Source organism: Melopsittacus undulatus, chromosome 8 (genome assembly GCF_012275295.1).
Source record: "Melopsittacus undulatus isolate bMelUnd1 chromosome 8, bMelUnd1.mat.Z, whole genome shotgun sequence".
Lineage (NCBI taxonomy): Eukaryota > Metazoa > Chordata > Aves > Psittaciformes > Psittaculidae > Melopsittacus > Melopsittacus undulatus.
The window spans coordinates 16094079-16121206 of NC_047534.1; the positions used below are offsets into that span (position 1 = coordinate 16094079).

The following is a 27128-nucleotide window of genomic DNA, read 5'->3' on the forward strand; positions in this document are numbered from 1 at the left end:
CAATGGTCTCTCCATTTAACCACATTTCAGATTTAGCCCTTGCATCCTTGACTAAGAAGCACTGCCAGTCAGTTGAATACAGTAAAAAATGCCACTTCCAATTCTTCTTACAACAGAACAGCTCTCACTCCTCCCTATGTACTCTTCCAAAACTAATCTCCAGAAGAATTGACAGCTAGTGAGAATGCAACTGTAGTAAGATAGTTAGTTAGAATTTAGCCAAATGACTTTTTTTTCTGGTGGAAGGGCAGAAATTTAAGTGAAACACTGAGTTTGTTGCCTGTCATCAGGCTGTTGCAGCACCGTCATCCCATCCCAACTCTGTTTATCTCTTTGTGGATGTGCCAAATCCTTTATAGGCCCAGGATTCTGAGTTTGCTACCAGTGCCCAATTCAAGAGTAGCTTTACTCACATAAACAAGGCATTCTGCTCATCAGAACCACAAACAAGACCACGAGTCCAATTGTTTGTTTAGTTTAAACCCAGATCTCTAACATTTGAGACTAGTCTGTTAGCCTCTTCCACCAAATAGTCCACCAAGAGGGAACGCCACTATAGAAAGCCAAACAATAGAGACATTATACCATATAACATTTAGTTGAACTACAGAGAGCTACCATGGCTAAAGCAAATACAAAATGAGAGACCAGGGGGAAAATGTTTAAATTGGGAAAATTGAGGGGCTAACTAAATGGTCTTGCTCTGCAACCACTGCATGGAGATATAGTCCAGTTTCCCTTCAGGACAAACAGAGCAGGCTGAGCAGGGTAGAACCCTTGCCATTCTTAGCAAAACATGAGGAAATAGCTTAAAGGAACAGGGGGGTCACTTTGAGAAACAAGACTGTCATTGAACAATAGTAATACAGTAAAGGCACCACCCACGCTTAATTTCAGTCTGAAGCAGTTGAAGATAGGCAAAACATATAGGTGAAGAAAAAGTCCTGACAGTCTGCAAAGTGAGAATTGTTACCATCTGCCCGAAACCAGGAGGACTGTGAGGGAATTTTCTGATGCCCTTATTCCCCCAGCAGCTTTCTGTGTCATATGATATGTCTCTTCTTATTTTGGAGGTTCCCGAAAATTTCAAATCAAATGAAGTAAACTCAAAATCTTCTGCTGTTTGTTATCATCCTGCAAAATTCTTTGCCAGCCAGAAAGGTTCCATATGCTTTGAATCGTAACAGTCTTCATTAATTCCTTGTGAAGGAGTCTTTGTCCTTTATTGTATTTGTATTTTTTGCACTTTCTATAGATTGGTATGAAAGTAGATGTTACAATAGTAGATGTTAGGGGCTGTACCAAGATGTTTACTCTCGGCTTTTCACAGGTCTAGTGATTATTAATAGGTTTTATACAAAATTCCTCTCTGAAACAATATAGTATATTGTTCTCTCTTTCTTCCTCTGTCTCAAGGCAGGAACATAGTGTAAATATTTAAGCAGACATAAAGTTTCTATAGATTGTGCTACTTCTCATCATGGATTTTAGTTTCAAGTAAAAAAATTTAGTCACAAGGGTTTGTGTTCCATTGTGAAATATAAATGGAGTTTATAATTCAACCTTCAGTGTGTATTGCTGAATGGCATTAACCCACTCTTCGGCCTACAGTTGGTTGGATACCAAGAGTGTCCTGGTGGAATTTCCTTCCTTCTCTCTTCCTTTTTTTTTTCTTGTATTATTATTTTATATTTTTAAATTTATTTTTTGCCTTTCAGTTGAGTGTTTGTGTTGTGTGTGTATTTGTGTGTATTTTTTAAAGGATTTCATTAAAAAAATAAAGGAAAAGGAAACCAAACTCAAACAGTTACTTCTGTCTTGCTGTTAGTTATGAAGTATGGCTGTGGGCCCAAATAATGCTGGCTTCGGGTTGTCAGTGGGTCGCTTAGTGTTGGGTCTCCCATACCATGCTTCCCCTTGTTTGTGTATGCTTGCCGTCTGAGAGACTGGTCATTGGGATCCCAGGTCTTGTAGTGGGCATTGTAACCTAGTGGGTGTGTGTGTATCTTTGCCATTCTGGATTTCTGCCCATTCTGTTTGGTTAGGCCACTGTCGATCGTGTAAGCTCTGTTTTCATCTAGGCGTACTGGATGGAGTGGCAGGCTCCCCTTGGCAGCCAGTTCCGCAAGATGCCGACGTTTGGTGTAGAAGTCATCGTTGACTTTGTCAGCTATTAGGATGTAAAAAAGGTAGAGGACAAAAAAAATCAGTTGGACACAAGAAAAATGTTACAGTTCCCAGTATGTCATGCAGTTACATCTGTGGACTAGATACACTCACAGGTCCACCAGCAGGAGCAGTTCATGCCACCTCCCACTCCTTATTTTCTCTCTGTAGCATATTTTTGGATGCCGTTATGCTAGGCTTTTCATGTATTCAGACTAAAACCTGGTGCCCTTTAACAAAAGTCTGTGTCTGCCCTGTATCATTCAAGTTGTGCTGATATTTACATTACGGGGACAGGTGTGTATGAGAGCACATCCCTTTAAATGCAAAATGGCATATGGGTATTTAACCAAGCTAGTTGTAAGGTCCAGTGGTGTGTGAAGGATGGAATCTGTTCTTCTAAGTGGTTAGAGGTTCACTAATGCCTTATGGGGCTGAAAATTCTTTGGGTTGCTGAAGGTGATGTATTGACCCCGTAATTTTCCAGTCAATGAAAATTCTGAATTCCAGATTCTGACATAATTTTCTGAGGCCAATGTCACTAAGAAATACAGCAATAGCCCTGCCAACAAATACTACATTGCAGTTCTCAAATTACAAGTTTGCCCTCTGTGATTTCCTAGACAAGTGCCTTTCAGTGCATGTTTTTGCATGTTTGTTGTATTGCTAGCCTTGCTTAAAAAGCCATGCTCAGGACGCTAAAGGCATTCTACAGCACTCCAGCAACTCATGTCAGTTTTGAGACTAAATATCAGGGGTTAAAGCAAGCTTAACTGAGTTTCATTTTTTGAAGATTTTGTCTTTTATGTAAAGAAGGTTTATTTATCCCCTTCAAAACTCTAGATTTTTATTTAAGATGCTGCCAGATATGTAGATCAACTAACAGTGTGGTGTGTTAAACAGCAGTGGTGTGATTTGAATACATGATTGTGTCAGTCTTCATTTGACTTTTGCTGTATCCTGGGTAGATCCATCCATTTTCCTAGGAGCTATGCCATGTAAGGCTTCTCTGCAGAAGTCTCCTACATCTAGCTGTCTGTACAGCTCAGCTCCTCTTATCATGATGAGTAGGTTTTTTATTCCCTGGACTGTTTTTGCTATTTTCCCTCTTTTTCTCTCTCTCCAGTATTTCTAGGAGGCTTTTGTTGCACTCTGCACTTTCCCCTCTCTAGTTCTTCTGAACTGGGTCTTTATGCAGAGCAGTGAAATTCCCATGAGCACCACATTAATCTTCAAGCTCAGGCTTTGGGTCTGCATCCCCTTTGTCCTGGCCCCTCAGCAGGGAGGAATATTACTAAAAGCAGTTGCTGTTTATCATCTCATGGCATTTTTTTTTTTATAATGACTGTACAACTGGATTTCACACTTATATCCTTAATTTTGTTATTAAAGAGGTGCTTCCTCTTTGATGAGCTGAAATTGCTCATTTGCGCTATAAAATTAGGCTTTGTATGTTTTACTCATCTCCATCTGTTGGTTTTCTTTAAGCTATGAGTTCTTGCTTTCCTACAGCATACAGATGTCTTCTGTTTTAAGCAGATCCCAGAATGAAGACAATAGCTTATTCTTGTTTCAGTACAGGATGAGCATTTCCAGTTGCTGCTAGACCTGCAATGTGTTAAAAAGAAAACCTGCCAAGTTCTGCTTTGTTTTTGGGGTGAGTTGTTTAATTTAGAGATCTGTAATTTGAATACTCAAGAAGTTGTACCTATTTCTCATTGGAAGAGCATTTTCGAGTTCTAAATGTGGCTTGTCCATTTAGTTTGTTAGTATTCACTGAGTGCCACAAAGCAGTATTATGCAAGTTGAGTAAAAACAGGGGAGAAATGCAGTCTGTATTTGTAATTTCTCATTTAATTTCTTGATAGTTGAGAGAAACAGTTTCAGAAAAGGCATTGTGGATATCCACACAAGTATTTATTTGTATAAGTTTTTACATCAAAGGCGTTGCAAGTCAGCTGGTTGGGAGAGTGATCTTCTACATCATGGCTTAGACCTTGTCTATCTAGGAGAAGTCACGCTAACTTACGTCATTTAAATTCAGCGTAGTTAATTATGTCCAGCTCCTAATATAGATACATTTATCTGGCTAGTTCACATTTAAATTGGTTTAATTTGCATAGAAAAATTTAAAACTAAGTTAATCTCATGTAATGATAGAATAAAATTCTAAGTTTGTAGTTTAAACTTCATCTTAGACAAGCTGCAACAATTTGTCTTACATACACAAGATCTTTGATGATCAAGTAGAAGGCAAATAATGACTTCTGTGATGATGCAGTTATGTAAATGACGACCAAACCTTGGAGATATTTGTATTGCCTGATTTTTTGTGCCATTTTTCTCTTTTGTATGGCCAAGTGAAAAGGCCACAAGAAACTGGAGCTACTTCCTTAGTTTCTTTTTTTTTTTCCTCACTTACACCTTTCCTCCTGCCAGCAGTGGTCCCAGGGCTTTGAATCTTGTCATACATCAGAAATGTTATTCAGATCTCCAAACACATCAAGATTGAGGTCCTCACAGAGAGTATGTAGTAGTATTGTTCCACATAAACAGCACCCTCACTGTAAACACTAAGCAAGGAAGAAATGAGACTGACAGTGGCTGTACCTATGGCACATCTGTGATTTTGCTCTTGGTTATGCAATGTTACACGTAAAATTCTCAACTGTATTTGTTTCTTATAGAAGATCACGTTCAAGGTCAGGCTGGATAGGCTTTGAGCAACCTGCTGTAGTGGAAAGTATCCCTGCTGCCTGTGGCAGGATGCTCTTTAAGGTTCCTTCCAACCCAAACTGTTCTATGATTCTATGACCATACAAAAAGTTAAATTATTAATTCTGTAAATATGGTTTTATTAAAGTTACTTAAACTAGGTTAGCCTATAGTCCCTTTCTTGGAACTTTTCAACTGTTTGGAAACTGGGCTTTATGGTTTGTAGGGCTTTGCCTAAGAATTTCTTATGTATGTCTGAGAGAATCATGCTACCACAGAAAGCCAGCCTCCTTCTCTAATGTTTTAACCTCTTAAAAACACAGTTTCCTTTCAGCAGACATGCTCAGGCTTACACACAGGCACATGAACCACAATTGGGTGGGGGAAGTACATAGCAGAAATGTGTTGATAAACCCAAATTGTTCAGTTTTTCAAAAGGGCTTTTGGCAAGTCTTGAAATGTACTGAGTAAATTATAGGTTTTCTCATACCAGTGTGCTATGCCCCAGTGTGAGTAACCTGATGATAGTTTCATGCAGAAACAGGGACTTTTCTTCTGATTTTCAAAGCAGAAAAGATTCAGTAGACTAAGACTGAGCATGATTTTGTAACAGATATTTTATCAAGAAAAGGATGTTTATGGTGTCCTCACGCCAGCTACTTTAGAAATCAACTATGAATCTCAGAAAGTTTATTTTTCTTCTTAACCAGCCCCTATAAATAGTTTGTGGACTTCAAACATGTGAAGAGACAGTTTGAAGTTACAGGATGGATTTCTTATGTGACCTTGGGTACATGACTCAACTTCCCTTTGCTTTGGATTCACCAGCTGTAAAATGAGCTGTTAACACATTGGAGGAGGTAGTTAAGTGTTAGGAAGTTTAATTGCTATTTGTAGAGTATACTGACTTTTCAGATGAAAGGTGCTATAAAAGTGCTTTTTGCATTGGCTTCTGTATATAAATCAGTAAAATAGGATTTAAAGATATCACTGTCATGTTTGCAAAGGGAGTAAAGAATTAGAATTGCAAAATTGCCAAATGAACAATAGGAAAAGAAGGGCTTTAATTCTGAGTGTTCTTCTTTATATTCCCTCCCTCCAGTCTTGGCAGCTAATTATAAAAATGTTCTCAGTTTCAATATTTTTGTAAGGTTTTTACTCCTTTAAGGTAATGCACCCACAAATTTAGTTACTGTTGTAGCTGTTCAGCTGGAAAAAATGTTAAAATATGAAATTTTTCCAACCTAAATCCTGTGCCTGGGAGGGGGAAAATTTGGGCTTTTCTTCCTGCTGAGCATGAAAAGAGTAACTGAAAAAATAGAGAAACAGTATAAGGATCAAAGGAAGGACATCTCCCTCCCAGCTGAGCACCTTAACTAGTAAGCTAAAGAGATGCTTTCTCTTCCTTTGTCTTTCTAGATGAATAAATATTGAATTTTCTTCATTCTGAAGCACAAGTTCATCAGGGTGGGGACTATCCCCCAGAAGCTGGGGTGAACCTTTCTCGGTAGGGAATATAGATTTGAAATCCCACACAGTTGGAGCTCATGTATAACCATGAGTTTATCTAAAAGGTGGTATGACTCCACTCCTCACTCTTACCTGAACCCACCTGTGCCTTAAAGGAGTTTTATTTTGATCTTGACTTGGCCAGTATCATTGTCAAATATCCAGGTTTGGACTCATGCATTATTCCTTGAATTTTGAATTTGAAAGGAGATAGCTACCAAGCTGCTTGGAATAGAAAGGACATTGGAATTCATAGAAAAACTGCAGTGACTTTAGGCTCATTTAGATGAGGTAGCCAGAAAGGAATCGGCTTTTGATAGTACATTTTGGTTGAAGTTTCACCATTCTGGCTACATCTGTCACTAACAGAGACAAGCCTTGCTCTTGCGCTGATTGAGGACTGTCCATTACCTAACTTTGAATTTTCACGTATTTTTTCCTAATCCACAAGTATAGAACAAAAGATTGTAAACCAATGAGTCTCTTCTAGAGTAAGTACCATGGATGGCAATATTTTTTCTTGAAAATCAGTGGCAAAAATCTTTGTGGCTATAATAGGGTCAGCACTTGAGTATATGTTACCTGTGCTGAGTTGGCCCTCAAGCTGTGTAATATTGTTCTGGTCCTTGAGTTAAGTAGTCTTCCAAGTGGCTGTGTAACCACTTCAGGCAAAAAGTCATGTGAACGTGCTTCAGCACTGTGTACTGCTTTCTTTTTTTTCTTGTAAAATGCTGCAGTTATAAGCATTTCTGTGTAGAAAGTACAGCTAACTAAGGAGGCCTTAGGTACATCTGAAGCAGTAGTTTTTTACTCTCTTCTTCATTGCTAATCCTCTTATCTTTGTAGGTCCATAAAATGACCGAATTCTTGCACTACTTATAGCTATGGGAAATGTATAGAACCCTGAAAGAAAATATGTTCTACAGCTTTTGTGAAAAGAGGCACCCAGGAGTTGAAGAACTTTTGAAGTGAGAGAGGAGAATCCACAAAGGACTGAGCCCTTAGAAAAGCTCTGAAGACATTAAAAAAAAGAAAAAGAAAGGAATTAAAAAGAAAATAAAAGCTTCAGTGAGAGCTTTCAGTCACAGTCAGAAGGTGCAAAAATACAGAGGGAATCCTATACCCCAGTAGACATTTCACAGGATTGTTCATTATCTGAACATATTTTAAGAACTTCCTTGTGAAGTATTGAGCTTTATTCTAGCCACAGAGAGACTGTTTCAAATTTAGGGCTAGAGATGCAGAAAGCAAACCAACAGAAAGTACTGGGGGACAGGACAGCAATGAAATTACTACAGTGACACACCAAGTAACAGCTAAATACACTAACTCCCTATCTGTAGGTGTGTTCTGTGTAACAGTAAAGCTATCCCTATGTAATATTTAACACTTCATAACAAGACTTTGCTTCAACAGCCATGACTTTGCTGAGACATGAGTGTAGTTCCCTGAAGCTATGGGAGCCCTGCACTTCTCTCTCCAAATAATGAAAGTGAAAACTCCAGGGAAGACAAAAAGCTAATGAATCTTGGCTCAAAGACACAATGAGAACTTTGCCCAGGGAGATACTAGGTTGCTGCCTTTGGTAGTGGTGGTGTTGATCCCATCGGAATGTGTGATTGCTTATTAATTTGCTTTTCTAAGCTGGCATCTAAGACAGTATGTTCAAAGGCTTCTGAGATGTAAGTCAACTCTGTGTGAGAGTTTTTGCAGGAATTCATCTGAAAATCAAAGAAATATAATTTCTAAACTAGCACAATTTTTTTTCTTGGGTGAAGGGGAAAAAACTAACATGGACCTAAATAGTTGCCTTTCTTCCTTGAAAAATTCTTATACCAGTTTGTCTTTATTTAAGATATTCTAAAAAAGGAAGATGCCATCTTATTTCTGTGAATTCTTTCTCATTATTTTTATTCCCTATACTGATAGAAGAAAAATACATAATTTATAGAACTATGCATAAATTATTTTCATAACTCTGGTGGAACCTACTTTTTATGACTGTTATCCCTCTCCTGGCCACCTCTATCACTTTATACATTTAACCATTTCTTATAGTGATCTGGAGAGAGACCAGGCATGAAAAGGCACACCATATCAACCTTTTCTTCTGCAGATGTTATTTGGAAGGAGCTTGTCCACCTCCAGAAACAACACTGAATTTGTTTTCCCAGTGAAATAAAATTCTACTTTCGTATCAGACATGATGAAACATAAATATGTAGGCCCAAACATTTCTTCTTTTCTATTGATTACTCTCTTGACAGTTTCTGAAAGGCTGAAGAGGCCAGAATATTTTTGGGTTTTGAAATGCATTAGAAATGGTTTAGAATGGGAATGTAATTAGACTTGGTAAGTAGAGCCTTCAGTTTCAGCAGTGTTCTCTTTATCCACTACAGGCAGTAAAGACTGCTGCTTGTCTGGGAGCACTGAGACAGAATTTGCCTAACTCTTCAGGCATCAGACATCATGTGTGGTATCTGATGTCCAGGGTTATAGTTACCTGGAACACAGGAGCAGCCACATGTCCTGTGAGCAGAAACGCCCTCTTCTGACAGCATGCCGAACAAACACAGCACTGCAAAGTCTGGGTTTTCTTTTTCTTTTTAAAAACATTTATTTACTATGTAAGCTTAGACAGGCTTCTCCTTGGACATGAAAATCAGCTTTTCCTGTTTGCTTCTGTATGCTTGACTGTCTTGATTTACATAGTATTAAATTGCAGTATTTATGATTCAATTTTACAAAGTGCTGCATTGGTATGGTGATTTGGTTTTCGTCAAAATACTCTAGACACACACACATTGTACCTAGTGTAGAGACCAATGACATGCAGAGTACTTGTATCTAAGCAGTGAAATTAAAGCAGAGCTTTTCCAAACCTCAGAGTTTTGCTGGAATCAATAGGTTCTGTCAGTCTGGAAACAAATGGTAGCTACATCATGTTAAATTAACATTCAAGTTGTAAATGTTTTCAGGAGACCTGAAATCTGTTGCATGCAGACAGACAAAGATTGCGCTACTTTGCTATATCCTCACGTGATTGAACATTTTAAATTCAAGCATCAAAATGTTAAGCAGCTGGTTCAGTATTGTGCAATGAATGATAAGTTTGAGAAGGAAATAAGATTGCCAGTTCTATTCATGAACCAATGGATAAAATTGTAAAAGAAGTGTAAGAGAATTATGCATTCAAATCTCTGACTTTGCAAATGCACCCAGTGGCTGTCCTGTAAATAACTGTAAATCTGTTTTTTCATTATATTCTTCCTAAAGGCCTCATAAGCTCATGTCCTTCCATGGCATCTACAATGGCAAATAAATACAAAAAGTTCTACTGTGAAATATTTATTCAGTTTTATCTCATTTAGGCATATTTATCAGTTTGAGTTTTACTGGAAACCTTATATATGGTAAGAAAACTTGCCTTTTGAAATAGAAACTGTCTAAGGAGTCATGCTGTCATGCTTAATTTCTGAATAAAGCATGTCTGCAGCATAAACTGATTATAGAAAATGAGGGTTTGGCTTGCTTTCTAAAAATACTGTCCGAAGCCAAAGAGGTTGCACTTAGGAGATTTACTTAAAAGGCTTCTTCTGCTTCTTCCTTCAGTGAGCTTGCTTGCTTTCTCACTGATGGTTTTTAATGCTTCTCAAGAAGACAAATCAGATTGTGTGAAAAGTTTGCAGCAATGCTTTCATACCTCAACAATACTAAGAAATTGTTTGCAACCTTTTTGGGTGGTAAGGACCTTCAGCTTGTTTAAAGCATCTGAAAATGCATGTTTGTTTTTCCTGAAGGTGTCAAAATGGAGACTGAAAAAGTTGTTATATTCCTGCCCACATTTATGTGTAATAACTGTTCTTAGCATGAACTTAATTTAATTTTTTTCACACATTGCTGTTGACATTCTGTGTGTTGATTTTCATTTTTTTTATACTTCTTCTTAAATGTTTTTGTTTCTCTTAGGGTACTGCTGGTTATAATTCTTAAACATGTGTTTGAATCAGCTACAAATGCTCCTAGTTGTGATGTAGAAAGCTGTGTGAGAACACAGAAAAGTGAGTTCAATACATAATTTAGATGTGGGTTTAGTGCTGAAATAAACTTGCATTTTTCTGTCTCTCAACTGGCATCATACCAGATTTGCACTATTACTTCCGAATACAGAATGAGGCCTAAAGGCTTTTCAAATTGTGTTGGCTAAATGAAAAAAGCTTCAGTGATGTAATAACTATTTTTGTAGGACCTGGTTTTATTTGATCTGTTTTTTTACTGCTATAATTTTAACGAATTTTTAGCAATTGTTCCATATTGAAGTTGAGTTTTTTTAAAAATTGGCTGTGGCATGAGTGTTTTTCTATTAGAAGGTTATCTTTTTCTATTCTTTTTGCCAGAAGGAATCCTTTTTAAGAGAGAGTTATTAAGGAATTAATTCCATAGCTGTACTTGGACACATTCAGTTGTTTTTTTCTTCTCCTTTCCTTCCCTTCCCTTCTTGTCTCCTCTTAGACTATGTGAGGTTTCTATTATTAAAGTCTTCTGCCTAATTGTCAGAATTTTCCAAGCCTGAGATATGTCTCAGACTGAAAAGATATAGTGTTCGCTGGCAATTGCCTAACTTGCATTGTCAGAATAGAATCAGTTTCATAAGATTTTCTTACAGATTGGGCAAACCCAAAGGCCAAGCACAACCAATGCCTGTTCTCAACAGGACCCTCTGAGTAGCCTTCACATAAAACTGAAGCTTTTGTGACTGGCAGACAGTCAACAAGAATCAGTAATGAAGCTGACTTCAATGAATATTTAATGCTGCACACACAGACTTCAGCTGTGCTCAGCTCCTACCTTTACCCTTCTCCCCAAGCACAGCAACCCTAAACCTAACCTGGGAAGTGAGAACCAACCCTGTGGAGCTGCACGTCTTCCTCCTTCCCAGGGCAGGTTGCTTGCAAGGGAAGGTGAACTTTTCTCAGGAGCACCTTCCATAGACCAGAAAGCTTTGCAAACTTTCCCACTATAAAAATTACCTGTTGTACCTGGTATTACCGCTAGGATGGGACAGACTGGTATTTTCTTTGTGGTGTTTTTTTTTGACACTGTAGTATCATAACTGCTAGGTATCAAATTCTCCCTCCCTACTCCCCAGTTTTTCTTTTTTTTTTTTGCATTTTCAAAGGGGAAAAACTTTAAGACTTTAGGGAAAATTAGCTGTGGGCATTACAAATCATGTTACTGCCCTTCCTCCATGCCTCATGCCCTTTGTTATTATAGTATGCATGTGTAGGTGTAAAGCAATGATCTTTGTGGCTTTTATCTGTGTAATTTCTCTCTTAAACACATTTACTGTCTTTAAAACATCCTTTGCAGAACCAAAATAGCAAGCAGGTAGCTGCTGCTTTTTATACTGTATTGTTAATAAGGGATTAATTCCTATCAGTTGTCTTACTAGTCTTCATTGATATTCATGGGTGATTCTAAAGAACATCACACTACTGCTGGTGACATATCCCGGTACAAAACTGAAGAATATGGAAGCTTCTGAGGTTTTTAATTTGGTTAGAACCAAAAATCTGTATTACTTCTTAAGTAAACTTGCCTTGCAACAAAGTAATCCTTGTAACTGCTTTAAATTACTGAACCTTAATGTTCATGTCACAAACGTTGTAAATGCAACTGACTTGATGAAATAGTTTAAAGCTATGTAGTCTGCATCAAGGCAGATTCTGATCTACTTGGAGAGATAATACTTGCATACAAAAATAAGCCCACTGTGAATCAGTAGTACTATGGGAAATAAAGTAGGAGTATAGGAATTAAAGTCTGTTTCTCACTGAGTATGCTTCCCAAACTCCAGACTCCTAAATTTATTCTTAATTAAGCTTTGTATGTAGTGGGATTTCAGAATTATGCTGTCTGGTTTCATTCCATTATTTTTTGGTCAGTTCTTAGGAAAATTTAAATCAAAGCTCTTCCTTAAAAAGCTACTTTTCATTTTTGCCTTTGGAGTTTTAAAAACTGAAACTCTTGGCTCAGTAATTGTAAGCTGATTTATGTTTGAGTATTGTCAGCCTGAAAGACTACTCAATAAATACAAGTTGTCAATGAAAGCCTTTAGTTAGAGAAACTTTTAATTTAATTAAAGAAAATTCTCTCCAAGACTTTTTCCCCAGAATTCATTCAAAGTTGAAACTTTGAAATCATTTAGAACTTCACTTCCATGTGCTGAGTTTAGAGCATTCATTTGGCACCACTAAGAACCACTTGCAGGGTATCACACATTGAGCAAGTGTATGAAACTTCTTGCAAAATATTGCCATAAATGCCCTGCTCAGCTAATAGTCCAGGAGGAAAGCATGAGTGGATCATGTTCAGAGCCACCTGTGGGCTCCACAGTTGGTAATGTAAAAGTCATGCTTCAGATTAAATCTTGACTTTAGCTAGGATCCCACTCTGGTGCTATGTAACTGCAAGTTTTCACAATTCTTTACATATGGTTATGATTAACCTCTACTCTTAAGTAATGATAAAAAAAAAGTGCATTGCAGAATGAGAGGTAAGTTTATATGTAGATAGGTAAGTTTATAGTGCAAAATAAAACACTGACAAGTGGGGCTTGCTCATGAGTCCTTCTTGGCTTTTCTCCTGGTCCGAAGGAAAAGGGTGTTTAAAAATGTTTGCAAGTGAAAATGTTTAATCTTATTAAACTTTGTCTTTGCATGAGCTGCACTTTGTTTTTCATCGGTTCCCTTTCATTTAGCGGCATTGCCTAACAGTAAAGTTTCACTCAAGTCTTCACATCACTTAATGTGTAAAAAAATTCTCAGGCATAATTCATTAATATTTCATAGAAATAGGTTTGAATAACCTGTGCTTTATTTAGATTTACTAGTTTCCTTCCTGTGGCCATCAATGATCTCGGTAAATTGAAATAAAGCTGGTTACTGACACTTGTGACCCCTGAAGACTGCAGTCTTCAAAGAAAAATGTCAGTCAAAAGACAGTACAAAGCCGTTAAAGGAGCAGCATTCTCTAGCAGTCAGCTGGACTCACACTGCTGCTGTTGTAGATCTGCCTGTTGTGTGTTATATAAGGGAGAAAATTATTTTTTGTTTCATTTTGATTCATTATAATAAGGATTTTTAAAATCATCTGGTTTCCAGAGAACCAACCTAATTTTTAGTGGAAGGATTTGAGTTCTCTGTAATGTATAACTGATGAATTGTGAAGTGGCGTTTATAATATGAACTTTACTGGTGAGGGTTTCATTTTCACATGAAATGCTGGTAGCAAGATAAAATAGCTGTTTCTCCATTGTAGGAGATCTACTGTAGAGATCATGGGTGGAAAGAATATTAATTTCAAGAATGAGACTTAAGGATGCACAGATTTAAATTTGCTATTTTGGCATGAAAAATAGGTTAAGAATTTAATAGTTCCTTATAAATAGTCTTCATCATAAGACCATTTAGTGGACAAAATTCAGAAAAAAACAAATTCCCTAGGTGTGATTCCAACCCAGAAACTAAAAAATCCTGAAAATAAGCCTCAACTAAATGCACCTAAAGGTGAGATTTCCTTTCTTTCACAAGTTCAATGTGCTGCTAAAGTCTTAAAAATGAGACACATAGATAGAAATCTTTGAGAGCATCTTATTCTGGTGTTAAAACTGCTTCTTGTAAAAGAAGGACTATTTGCAGTTTCCTCCCATCAGCCTAGATATTGTTTCTGCTATGACCCATGTATCCCAAAAGTGTTACCCTCTCCCAGCTCCATGTATTTGCAAAAGGGTGGTATGGGCAAAAGCTGCTTGGATGTCTGATTGCTTACAGCGGAATTCCCCAGCCTTAGAATATCACCCAAATTATTGAATTAATTTAATTTGATTTTAAAACTATTTGATTTTATATGAAAATGTCTTTTCTTTTGAAAGGCTGTAAAAGAATGTCAGCAATGCAGATGATCTTGCTCAAGATAGTAAGCCTTTCCACAAAACAACATATTCATAATTAAAATATGGTTACCACACTAAAAGAAGAAATGAATGCTGGATGATAAAATAGGAAAAAATATTTTGATCAAGTCTCTCCAAGCACTTTTTATTTACTTATGACAGAGTGCCTGTGGGTATCAGAAGCCAGTATGGTAAATAACAGAGAAAGCAATTAAATGATTTAGGGGAAGCAAGAAAAGCTCTTGAAAGTCTGCATGCACTGAGCAGGATGTGAAGCAGGGATGGGGGGGTCTCAGCAGAGAGGAAGTTAGAACCAGCGGCACTGGCTTTGCATCTGGGTGGGCAATGGAAAGGCTGGGGGAACAGTGCCAGCAGTGAGGTGGTGAGATGGAGCTGGCTCCTCCTTGGCTTTTATCCTGTGCCTGAAGGAGAAGCAAGGATTAAAGTATGAAAGATTTCCTTAACAAATGAATGCTCAAAATCTGGCCTAAGTCAATTACAATGTTAAAAAGATACCAAGCTTTCATGTTATACTTCCTTGAGGTCCATAGTTCCATTGTTGAATCAGGTAGATTGCCCAGACTAGCATTACCCATGTAATGGAACATACCTCTAGATATATGAAATAATTAACTGAATCACCCTCTGAATATGACAAGTGATGCATTAATCTGTACTTTCCTGTTTGCATGGTGTTAAATACAGGGAGCTACTCCCATGTCCCAGATTTTTTAAACCCATTTTTGCGCAACTGCTTATGGAAGTAGTAGCTGAAAATTTCTTTACTCCTTGAAATGAAAGCACAATTGCTTTTTAAGCATTATAAAGAAATGTGGATATTTACCTGTCACTGTAACAGCGGGGTTGGTATAGTGAAGTAAAGTACCACAATCATAGTACGTCCAGTAATCCTGTAGTTTTAATTCCAACAGTGGACTATTTCAACCCCTGTGAATGGAAGAGCAGGCCTTTTTCCCTGTTGGATGTTTCCATTTTTCTAACTACAGTATTTCTTTCCAGCTCAGAGCACAATAGGGAACAGTACAGAATCTCCTCTTCTGGTGAGATAGGTATCAGATTCTTATGGGGCAGTTGTGAAGTCACTTCTATTCTCATGAGACCGATCTTGCATCAGAATAGAGTTGCACTTATTTCTATGAAAATGAAGATCTGAAGCTTAAGAGAAGGCACTACCAAATTTCACATTAGACAGGAGAATGATTCAAAGTCTTAACCTTATGGTGATCTTCCCCTTTGTATCCTTCTGTGTATGTAGATGTGAAGGACAAATCAGTTTTCTCACATGCTTCACCTTTTGGAAGATGTTTCCATATGGCACTTGCGGCCACAATATTTTCTACATAGAAACAGTGACCTAAAGAGGAGATATTTATTCTTTGAATGTCAGATTTGCAGAATCTTTGGAGTTCTGCAGCTGCAAGCAGAGCTGGAACACTGTCTAACATTTCCTTTGGGATCAAAGAACTGTGAAGCTTCAAGTAATGCTAGGAGCTATAGTCTCACGTATGTGATGGTGAGTCTGCTGCCAATTATATCCTTCTTCTAGGTTCACTATATCCAGTCAGTTAGATCTGATTTTATCCCACAGGAGACTACCAGTATTACTGAAGGCTTTCTGGGTCTTAGTTTCAGTAAACTGAATTACCTCTTCGTAAGTCCTGCCCAGTCAGTTCCCTAAGGGTCTGTGTGTGGAGGGAGAGAGGAAGAAGAAAATTTATGAAAGAAATGTAAAATATAATTGTGTTAAGCTGTAGATATACTTGTATTCTCGGTATGCACATATATGTCTTATGCACCCCTCTGGCAGCTTTGGAAAGTTGGGTCTGTGGTATTTTATTAATTTTTCCAAAAGGCCCTAAAGAACTTTGGTCACTTTGCACTCCTTGAAACTTAGGCAAGAAAATTAACTGTTGCTGAGCCAGGCTTGCAGAAAAATTGCCCTGAATAAATACAGCTAATACTGCAGGATAGTGAGGCACATTTGAGCTCTAGGAAACTTATTAAGCAACAAGATGGACTCCAGTTTTTACAGCTTAGCAGAGTGCAGCTTGAAGTGGGATTGTTCATGCTTTCTGAATGTGTCTAAATGATGTGTATAAAAATTTGTGATGAGCTACCTTTGTATGTCCTGGGACTTGAATTTCATGAAGGTGTTCACATATAAGATCCTCATCCACTTGTAGCTTTAGGCATGTCAGGATTGCTTAGGTGAGCAATAACCATTTGAGCATGGAGTAGAAACATGGTTGATGAACTGGAAATAAGAATAATTTATGCAGAAAAACCTCTTTTTGCACTTTTCACATAAATAATCAACCACTGCAAAAGCACATTCTTTGGTGGGACAAATTTGGCACTGTTAAAAAAGATTCTCTGGCTCAAAAATGGACAAATAATGGATGAACAGAGTGCACTTATCAGTCAGATAGGCTAGAGATACTGGCAGATGGATTGACTGCTTATCTGTTCTTTTGAGAAGTATGTTTCTTTGACTCATTTCCAAGGGGTCCTCTGTCTTCTTCTGATTATTCCCTGGTGGTGTATCTGTTAATATATGCATAAGGAAAGCGAAATTCTGGTGCAGTGAGGAAAACAGTAAGTAAATCTCACCTCACCATTACCTTGTTTGTACTCCAAGCACTCATGAGAGAATAGAAGATAGGCACAGAATGTCCTCAAATCATTCAGACATGTAAATGCCAGTAGACAGTAACAGGAAAAGGTGAATTTGGTCAGTAGCCGCTGGTCAGTGCTTAAGAAATTCTGAAGGCTGCAACAAATAAATTCCTAACAATGAGGAAAATATCCTCTTCCACTGAGTACGGGTTTTGCTGTGGAGTTTGAACTGGTTCACATAAAAATATTTTGCATTTTAAATATAATAAAACCACATTGGTCTTTTAACTCTGTTCTCCCCCATTGTGCTGAATCAGACACTCCCAATGCACACGCTGCATTGCATACATGCATGAACAGTCCTACTTCAAATTGCACTCTGCTTGGCTTTATGACTTGAAGTCTAGGCTGTAGCTTTAAAATAGCATCCTAGGAGTCAACTTTGCCTAGTAACAAGGTATTGGTCATTCTCTTTCAGTACAAATGCAAATTAATATGTTTGCTTCAATGCAAATTAGTAGCAATGGCATTGTGTCTCTTGTTTTCACAAGTGCTTGAGTCCTAGGTGCTGAATTTAATACAGATCCTGAACATGATCAAGATCACTGTGACTTGCTTCATTTCTATGAACTGAATTTTCACAGCATCCAGTCACTGAGGGATGAGTAGCTCACTTCTAAAATTAGAGAGACAAATTTTTAGGACATCTGTAATCCAGAAGAAAGCAGCTGTGTGGAAATTAATTTAATACTGCCTCTGGTAAAGCATCCCTTTTTCAGTTATCTAAACTTCTTGCCACTCATGGACACATTATAATGACTGATATTAATGTAGTATAGCTACAGTTGCTACAGAGCAATAGGAATGCTTCCTCCTCCACTCTCTCCTCCTTAAAGAAGGGAATTAAGTGCACTACAGCCATCAATGGGATCACTCAGTGTAAGAGCACTTAAATGCATATGATTTGTCTCAAACACATGGCTGAATATAGAACACATCTTTTATTACATTTCTGTTGTGACAAATAAATCCATCCTCAAGCCACTATCAATGAATGCAAAGGAAAATGCACTACAGTCATTCATTAACCTGCTATGAGGATGAGTAAATGCGACTCAAAGTTAGCATCTGAAAATGCAATTGCCCTGTGACATGAATACCAGGTCAGGGTGAACTCAGTCTATGTCTGTTTGTTCAAAAGATGTTGTCAGGTGAAAACTGTATTGGTAGGCCTGATGTAGGCTGGTTGCTATTTTCTCTCACAAGTCTCATAAAGCCAAACTGGACTTTGCAATGTGTGGTCTGGGTAGCTTGATATCAGCTTGGTCACAAACACAAACCTGGCTTGCATTATGGAAAAACCTCTTTGTGATCTTGCGATGTACTCAAAAAGCATCCCTTAGGAGGAATTGTGGCCTTCAGAGTCTGAAAGTGGTTATAAACTGAGCATATTTAATTCTTGCTCCAGGCAGAAGGGGTGAGTGTATCACAGTTTCAAAATCTCTACTGTTTTCTGCTGAAAGCTCTGGGAGCAGGGAGGGGGAGCAGGAGGGAGCAGAAAGGAAGCATAGGGGGAAAGTATAGGAAGATGGTACAGTGTTCCTGGAAGAAAATGTCCCTGCAAGTTATGTTTAATTTAGTTTAAGATTCTGAGAGGCTTTACACAACTTCTGGAATGGAAGTGCACAATCTTTCAAGGTTGATTTAACTGTATGGTTATAATCTAGATGCTTTAAAAACTTGTAGTCAGACACCCAAGCAACATCTACATTCTAATTTAATAATTAAAAAAAACCAAGTACATTCAGTGGCTTTTGGGCAGGCGAGAGAAGGTTCTTTTAAGTGTTTCATCTCTCATTTTATTATGCTTAAGTACCTTTTAGCTTTGATGAGTGGCTTGACCTAAATTGACATCTGAAAAAGAAGGCTGATATCAGTGCATAAATATGTGACAATCACCACATCATTACACAGTATCACCTTTTGAAGAACAGATTATAAAGCTACTCTGTCTGAACTCAGAATTCAGCAGAATTAACCCTTGTCTTTTACAAACAGGTTTAAAAATTCTACTTGCAACAATCAAAGCCAGCCAGATGAAGCAAAACCAAACTATTTGAGATGGGGCTTCAATATACATTTTGTTAGAGGCCTGCTATCCTGAAGTTCAGATAAAGGAATGTCAGCTTGTGATGGAATTTTTTTCCAGCATGATGAATACTAGATTACTAAGTCAGAATGTTCTCAGCTATTCTGAGGTCTTTCTGAGCTAAATAGCTCCGTCTGGAAATAGGCAGTGTGATACTGCTCAAAATTCAGGGGGAATGATGTTAACATCCATATGTGTAAGCTGAGCAAGGGCTAGTGAGAAGCTATGAATACATCCCCCCAGTTTGTAATTTAGTGTTGCCTAGAAGGGCCTGAAACATAAGGTGATAAAGGCTTTCTGTCTTCATATAGTGTGAGCAAGTATTTACAGCCACTGACATGTATTACTAACTTATACTTCCAACAGGAAAATTATATTGACATCTTTCTCCAGTGTTGTCCTTTCCCCCGCCATAACTCTTTCTTTGAGGATCTTCCCTTCTTTGTTTAAAATCATAGTATGATATTAATCAGTTGCAGGAAATAGTCTGATCACACTGTGATCTTTATTAGGAATTTTCTGATGCAGTACTTGTTTAAAACCATGCGGCCTCAGAACATTCCTCCAGTGACCTACTATGCACATCTTGCAGAAAATGGGAAAGCTCTTATTTCAGAAATGTACAAGTACCTTCTCTTTTGGGAAGTAGTTAGCAGGTGTCTAAATTATATACTTTACATTTGCAATGCATCTGATGTTTTTCTCTCTCATTTGTTGAGATAGGTATAGAAAATACATACTGAAATGCATAGGGAGGTATATTCAGGGCATAAAGAACTCAGGTTTAACACTGTGCATGTATGAGGTGAACCCTGCCAATGAATGGTGTACAGTAGGTATGGAGGTGTTTTGGGTGCATTTCTAACTACCTGCATGTGATCACAAATACTTACGTGTAATTCTCTTACACTTCTAACTAACATGGTATTCTGTATGAAATTCTGTCTGGAATTAGTCTAGATAAGCAAGACTGTTTTTCACTTTGAAGCAGAATGTCAGCTGACAACAGCAAATACAACATGCTGCTCTGAAGGAAAAGTCATGCATCATGTTGCTTACTTACCAACTGCTTTTAGAGAGGCGTACTTGTTAAGCTCTTTGCCTGGGGGCTGTTGCTCATATGGGTTTGTGATCTGTCCCAGGCTGGGATACGAATGTTGATGTGCCATCTGAGGAAGGAGGGGAGATGTTGGCATGACATTATTCATCTGTGGTGCATCTGTATTAAAGAAAACAAACAAGCATTAAGAAAAAATAAACCAGTCTTGGGGTTTTAACATCATTATTCAGCATAGTTTAGACTGAATCATGAGATTTAATGAAACAAACCACTATTTACTATGAAGTGGGATTTTGAGTACAGCAAACCTGTACTTCAGTTAATGACATTAAAGGTTGACATATGATTGTATCAATATCTGTTAACTGTTGTATAAAAACTATTACCTTGGAACTAAAAAATAGGTTTTCATAACAATTGAACACCAACATAAAGACTGAATTTGCTGCAGCATTAGGATACAACCCAAAACTTTAATTTTATTCTGAGCTGACTTGAATACAGGGCAGTAGTATTACTGTCTCCTGCAGTTGAATAGCCAGGCTGATTTAATCAGGCAGCTGCTGTATATAAGCTTTTAATACCAGAATCAGCTTGGTTATTTGCACAGCATTATATTGCGTTCTGTAGACATGCCCCACAGTGTAGAAAGTGCAATTTTGGCTAATGACCATCATTAGGTAAATTCTTCAAAGCTCAAGCATTATCCTTATGTTTTCTCCTTTTCCATGACAGAAACAGTATCATGGAATCACAAGATGACATTTTCTGTAGCAGACAAAACTAAAAGCAGGAGCTAATTACTGCTTATGTACAGGTCCATCACAGCACTCACCCCATATCCATTCTGGAGTTGATTTTATAGTAGAGAATATAGCATGAATACTGTACAGGATGTGTCACAATTTATTAGTTGTTATTGGTGTTTGATTCCAGTCTCTAAAAAGTTTGGCCTGAATTGTACGCTGCACTCAGTTTGTAAACCTAAATTTCAACAGTTTTCAGGATGGTCAGCATATCTTTTTTTTGCGGAGTCTTTTTCCAGGCTGTGTATTTGAACTATTTGAAGCTGATTGTCAATCCTAGAACCTTATCATGGCTTACGAAATCACAGATGAGTGCATTTTTCTCTTGCAATGAAACCATGGTTCAGAATTGTGACAATACAGTAACTCCCACAGCATCAAGCAGTGCCGTATGATAATGTAGAGAGAAAGCTGTGCACTTAAGGGAAAGAAGACTTATGGTGATGGAGTGAATGGACCACTCCCAAGGGCCCCCAGGGTCTGGCAGGAGCCAAATATTCCTGTAGTTTGCTGGGATTTTAAGGGAATTGAGCCACTTGGCTTTGTGTAGCTCATTAATGCAACTGAATGCATGAGCATGCTCTGAAGACAGTTAGCACATTTACTGCTGGCATACAAAAGGAATCCTGAGGTGTTTTTAACTTTCTTCTTTACCATTGTTGCTACCTGGTGCAGCCCCTGCTGTGCAGGCTGAGGCTGCCCTTGCCTGTGCAGAGCAACGTGATTACATCCTTCTACCTTATACATGCATAAATAGATCATGAGGGCACTCCAGAGAAACAGTAGAAGTACTCCCATCTAGTAACACTGGTTCTTCTTATTCGTACTGGTTGGAACAAACTGATTGTAGGTAGTAGGTAGAGCTGAATGAGAAATGATCTTCCCATAAGAAAAAAGTTTTTCTGTAAGCTTGTTTTCTTTTAACAAACGAATCAAATCTGAAGTTGATTTTTTTTTCAAATATTGTGTCCGATCAGGAGAAACATTTTGTTATGATTTCAAAATTATAATATATAAATAATTTGGCTCCCTTTAAAAAAAAAGAAATGTTATTCTGGATTGAAACCCAGAAACATTTCCATTCAGAGTTCCTCCAAAAAGTATAGGAACACTTTTTGAATCCTTTTTGATAGGTTTACCTTGAAAGGGTAAGTTTATTAAGTCAACCCTTTCACAGAAAGTGTTGTCATTTTAATGAATTGCTATTTTCTAATAAACAGAAGCTCTCAGCAAGTTTCTGTTCAGCTATAGTACTGGCATGTCTGATGGAACTAAGTCTTGATCTTAGAGCAAGAATTCCTGAAATCCTATTCTGTTCCCATTCTGTCTCTAGAGTACAGCTGAGGAAAGTCTCTTACTCTAGTGGCTTGAACCATGAAATAGCTGACCACTCTTTCCAAACCATCCATATTTTCCCACTATCTCTCTTTTCTGGTTGCATCTACAAGTACATTTGAGGAGGAATGTAGCACAGCCAGGTAACAGGGCAGCTCTAAAGACACCAGCATGGGTGGGACCTATAATGTAAGGAAGGGATCAATCTTTTTCCACTACATCCACTAATTTTGTTTTCTGAGTAGAGCTAAATCAGCACTTCATAGATGCTACTACTATGAAGTTCCCTTGTGGCAATTCTTATTATTCCATCTGTCAAAACATCATGATTTCACTGTGATGAAATTATTGTATGCACCAGTATTTCTATGCTGTCAAAGTGACTTGCAGCTGTGGAGACTTGCAAAACCAAAGTAAATAAGGTATAGTTAACCATAACTGGTTTGTTCTACTGCTTTTTTAGCTACGTATCTTATTTAGACCTGTAATTTTTACTCAATCATCTTTTGAAATGTAATGAAGAAAGTTACCCCAGAAATGTACTAGGGAAAATGAATTCTGTGTACTTGGGTTTTGTCCAGGTCTTTCCCTGGCAGACTGTGTTGCTGGGTTTGGTTCTTTGAGTGTTTGTGAAGATGTAAAGAAACGTTTTTTCCATTTCCATATCATCTTTGCTCTTTTGTCTTGTTAAAAACCCAGAAGTCTCCTGAATTATGAATTTCAAGCAATTAATGACAACCATTCTTTCATTGCTGCAGTGACTGCACGATGCCCCTCACTCATACCCAGATGCTTACACAAGACTAAGTCATCACATAGAAGACAGTTCAAATTACTCATTCAGTTAGCCATTTGCACAGAGTAAATTAAGCAAAAGGCCAAACTCTGGCAAAGTGCACTGAACTATATTGAAGAACAGTTCCTCTTTATAAAGATAATCCCATTGGAGCAGACTCCCAGGGCCTAAAAGGAAAATCTCAGCCTGATACATACATTTGCCTAAATCTGAATCATACCAAGTTTTAGTCTAACTGTAACCAGTGAATGTTGCATTTGTTTGCAAGGTCACTGAACTGTGTGATCTGATTCCTTAGCTTTGGGTTTCTAGAGGTGAGCAAATGGCACTTTTGGGGAGAATTCCAAATGGAAAATATCAGTATGTTGTTTTCTCCCCATGTATTTAAGGTAGTGATGATGGGTAAATTCACTTATATTTGGATGCTATTTTGGAAATGCTTATGATTGTAGTACAGTGGTATAATGCAAATCCTGCAGCGCACATGGGGATGGGGAGCGTAAGTTTAACCACTGTGGAGAGTCCAGGCTTGCTGTGAGCAACAAGGAGGTTTAAAACAGGACTTACGTACTCTGGCAATCTACATTTGTAACTAAAAAAGGCATTGGCCTTGTCAGGGTTGTGTTATACTTATAAATAGTGGTTTGGTCTCAGCAATACTGAATAGGAATTCTCTCAGGAAATAAATTTGTCTACAAGGGCTTCTCAAGATCTCTCTGTGAAATGTGAGATTTTCCAATTTGAGAATTTATCTTTTTTTTCTAAAATTCGATAAAAATAAATGTTAAATTTTGGGGAGCAAATAGTAGTCTATTGGATTATTTAAAGCATTTTGGGATACAAGGGAGTGGTTTCAATAGGAAGAAAGTTTAGCGAGAAAAATCCCTACTAGCATTATCACTGACCTCTAGTGCCAAGTTAGGTATTTTCTACTTCTAAACCAGATACTCTGTGATTGCTATTTGCAAATAGCTGGTTTCATGGAGTGGGAGCAACTTTAAACTGAAAGCTGTTGCTGTGCTGATACAGTACTTTTGGCACCCTGTCACCGGTACATTATAGGCACAGTATTCCATATAACCAGCTGCAAGGTGCCACTGCCAATTTATGTATTTATTTTTTAAAAGACAGAGAATATGAACTTTACAGAGAGTCAACAAACTGTTTGTGCCACAGCTTCTAGCAGAAACAGACTGGATTGGCACTGGTGTTACTGTCAAAAACCTGCGGTATTCACAATCTTTCTTATTTTCTGCTGAAGCAAAGAAATAGGATGCCAGGCTGATTTCTACCCTCCCAAGGCTTTGAGGAGTAATTCTGGACAAATTATTAGTGGTTTGCTTTCTGTCTTCCAACACCCAGATCCAAAATAGGATTTTAAAAAAGCATGCTAGAGCTCACCCCACAAAAGCTAGATGCCTGCTGTGCGGAAATGAGACAGACAGGTTTTACATCCCAGCCTTCTAAATGGCTCAGGCATCGGCTTCTGGTCACAGTTCTAGTAGTTGATGAAGACTCATCATTACCATATCTCTGTGTTAATCTTGACTTATTGCTCAGCCTGTGCAATTGAAACTTGTATACAGATGTCACAGGTAACAGCTTGCTGCATTTTTCAAGTGAAAATGTTTTTTTTTTTTTTTGAGTGTTTCCCCCTCTACTTGATTGTGAATTGTGGGGTTACTTTGTGTGTATCACAGTGACAACAATAATGTAGTTGGTTGCTGTAGTTATGCTGCACTCTATCCAATTAAGATGATTTTATATCTAATTTACACTCTTCATTCATAAATCAAAGAACGAGCATCTTAGCCATTACTAAATACAAATAAGAAACAAAGATGAAACACCTGACATACCTTGGGTATGAACGTGATAAGACAAGGTAAAAGTCTCAAAACTTTTTGTTTGTTCTGTTTTCTGCACTGTCAGTGGAATATATTGTGCTGCTCACCTAGTTTGATTATTCTTGTCAAGGAGCTGCCAGGATTATGGGAAATACTTAGGTTAAAGGAACATATGTCAGTAGGCTGCTAGCAATAATAAGCTTGTTCACTATGAGCCGACAACCTGCCATGAACATCCCTTAAGCTCAGCCACTATTCTTCTCCTCTTCAGCCTTGGGAGTGAGAAACCTTTTCTGTCGTGGCCTGGGGATTCACTCATTTCTGTGGCAGTGGAGTCAGTGATTCGGTGCTTGAAGAAGAAGAAGAAGAATGAAAAGACTCCATAGGCACAGAATGGAATCTATTAGCAAATGAGCAGTTACAGGCATGAAGAAAAGAACAATGAGACAGGCGATGCTGTAACAAAACAGGGGAGGGTGGGGATGGGTAGGAATGCAGAGTGAGATTTTGCTATAAAAGCTACCTGCAGACACGCATACAAAAGGAATAAGAACAAGACAGACAAAAGAACACTGGAAGTCAAGGGGGGAAAGGGGAAAATTCAAAGCAAAATATAATAATAGCTGAGCGTTTTCAGAATCTCAAGAAGAAAAACTGGCCTGAACTAACTAAAATTGAAAATAACAGTTAAGAAAACTGAGAGTGTGAGTGATTAGAGAATACCAGTACAAAATTGCTCCCTTCCCATCCATAACTGCACTGCCACCAAAATGTGTCTTTGTTTTGAGTTTTGAGTGTCTTATTATAAGACTAGTGCATAGAATCATAGAATCATAGAATAGTTAGGGTTGGAAAGGACCTTAAGATCATCTAGTTCCAAACCCCCTGCCATGGGCAGGGACACCTCACACTAAACCATGCCACCCAGGGCTCTGTCCAGCCTGGCCTTGAACACCGCTAGGGATGGAGCGTTCACAATTTGTGTTTTAAAAGGATACTTACATCCAGGGCACCGTTGCATGCAGGAGTATACAAGAGTATGCCAGGCAACAGCTGGTATATCAGAATTAGACTGCACACTGTCGTGGTTTAAGCCCAGATGGTAACTCAGAACCATGCAGCCGCTCACTCACTTCCCTCTCCCCCTTCCTCCCCCCTTCCTGGAGGGATGGGGAGGAGAATGGAAGGAATGTAACTCTCACGTGTTGATATAAGAACAGTCCAGTAACTAAGGTATAACATAAACCACTGCTGCTACCACCAATAATAATAATGATAAGGGAAATAACAAGGGGAGAGAGTACAACCACTCACCACCTGCCAACCAATACCCAGCCCGACCCAAGCAGTGATTTAGCCCTTCCAGATAACTGCCCCCAGTTGGGCATGACGTGCTGTGGTATGGAATACCTCTTTGGCTATTTTTTGGTCTGCTTCCTCCCAGCTTCCTTTCCTCCCTGGCAGAACATGAGACTGAAAAGTCCTTGGTTGGAGTAAACATGACAACTAAAACCATCGGTGTTACCAGCGCTGTTCCCATGCTGAAAGTCAAAAACACAGCACTGCAGCAGATACTAAGAAGGAGAAAAATGACTGCTACTGCTGAACCCAGGATACACACCAATTAGATAATGCACTGTTAGTGCACATACAAACGTACACTAATATGTGTGGTCCCTCATGTGGCAGATGTGTGACAGGAGGCTGCAAGAGCCCCACTGGTATTTATATGCAACTTTTTCTCTAAAAGATGTGTGATTACACCTTACACTAGGGATTATGCCCCAAAACAGCAAACTTCTTAAACTATTTGATTTGCTTTATTGTTACAAATGTGCATGGTCTTGTTCTCCACATAATCATAAAATGAAATTTCAGCTCTTGTTAAATTAATGGCACTCCACAGCAGCATTTCCCACAGACTACTACAAGTCCTACACTGAAAAAGTATTCCTATCATCCAATCTGAATTTCTCTGCCTTGCAATGTAACTGATTCTGTACTTTAGCAAGAACAGGTGCTTGTAATCTAGCTTCTGTAATGTTCATTATTTTATATGGAATTTCCCCCCCTACTTTTCAAATACTTGTCTCTTTTCTGAAGTAAATAATTTCACTTCTTTCAGTCTTTCTCCATCTGACAGTCTTTCCAAAC

The 27128-nt window shown here is 38.2% G+C and overlaps 1 protein-coding gene across 1 annotated transcript in view; it reads right to left on the reverse strand.

Annotated features, from left to right (window-relative positions):
- Positions 1-1799: 1799 nt before the first annotated feature.
- Positions 1800-27128, reverse strand: part of SHISA9 (shisa family member 9) — a 184576-nt gene continuing 159247 nt past the window's right edge. The window contains exons 3-4 of the mRNA XM_034065634.1: positions 20194-20349; positions 1800-2170 (exon numbers count right to left, since the gene is read on the reverse strand). Coding sequence (XP_033921525.1) covers positions 1800-2170; positions 20194-20349 — 527 coding nt within the window. The remainder of the gene's footprint in view (positions 2171-20193; positions 20350-27128) is intronic.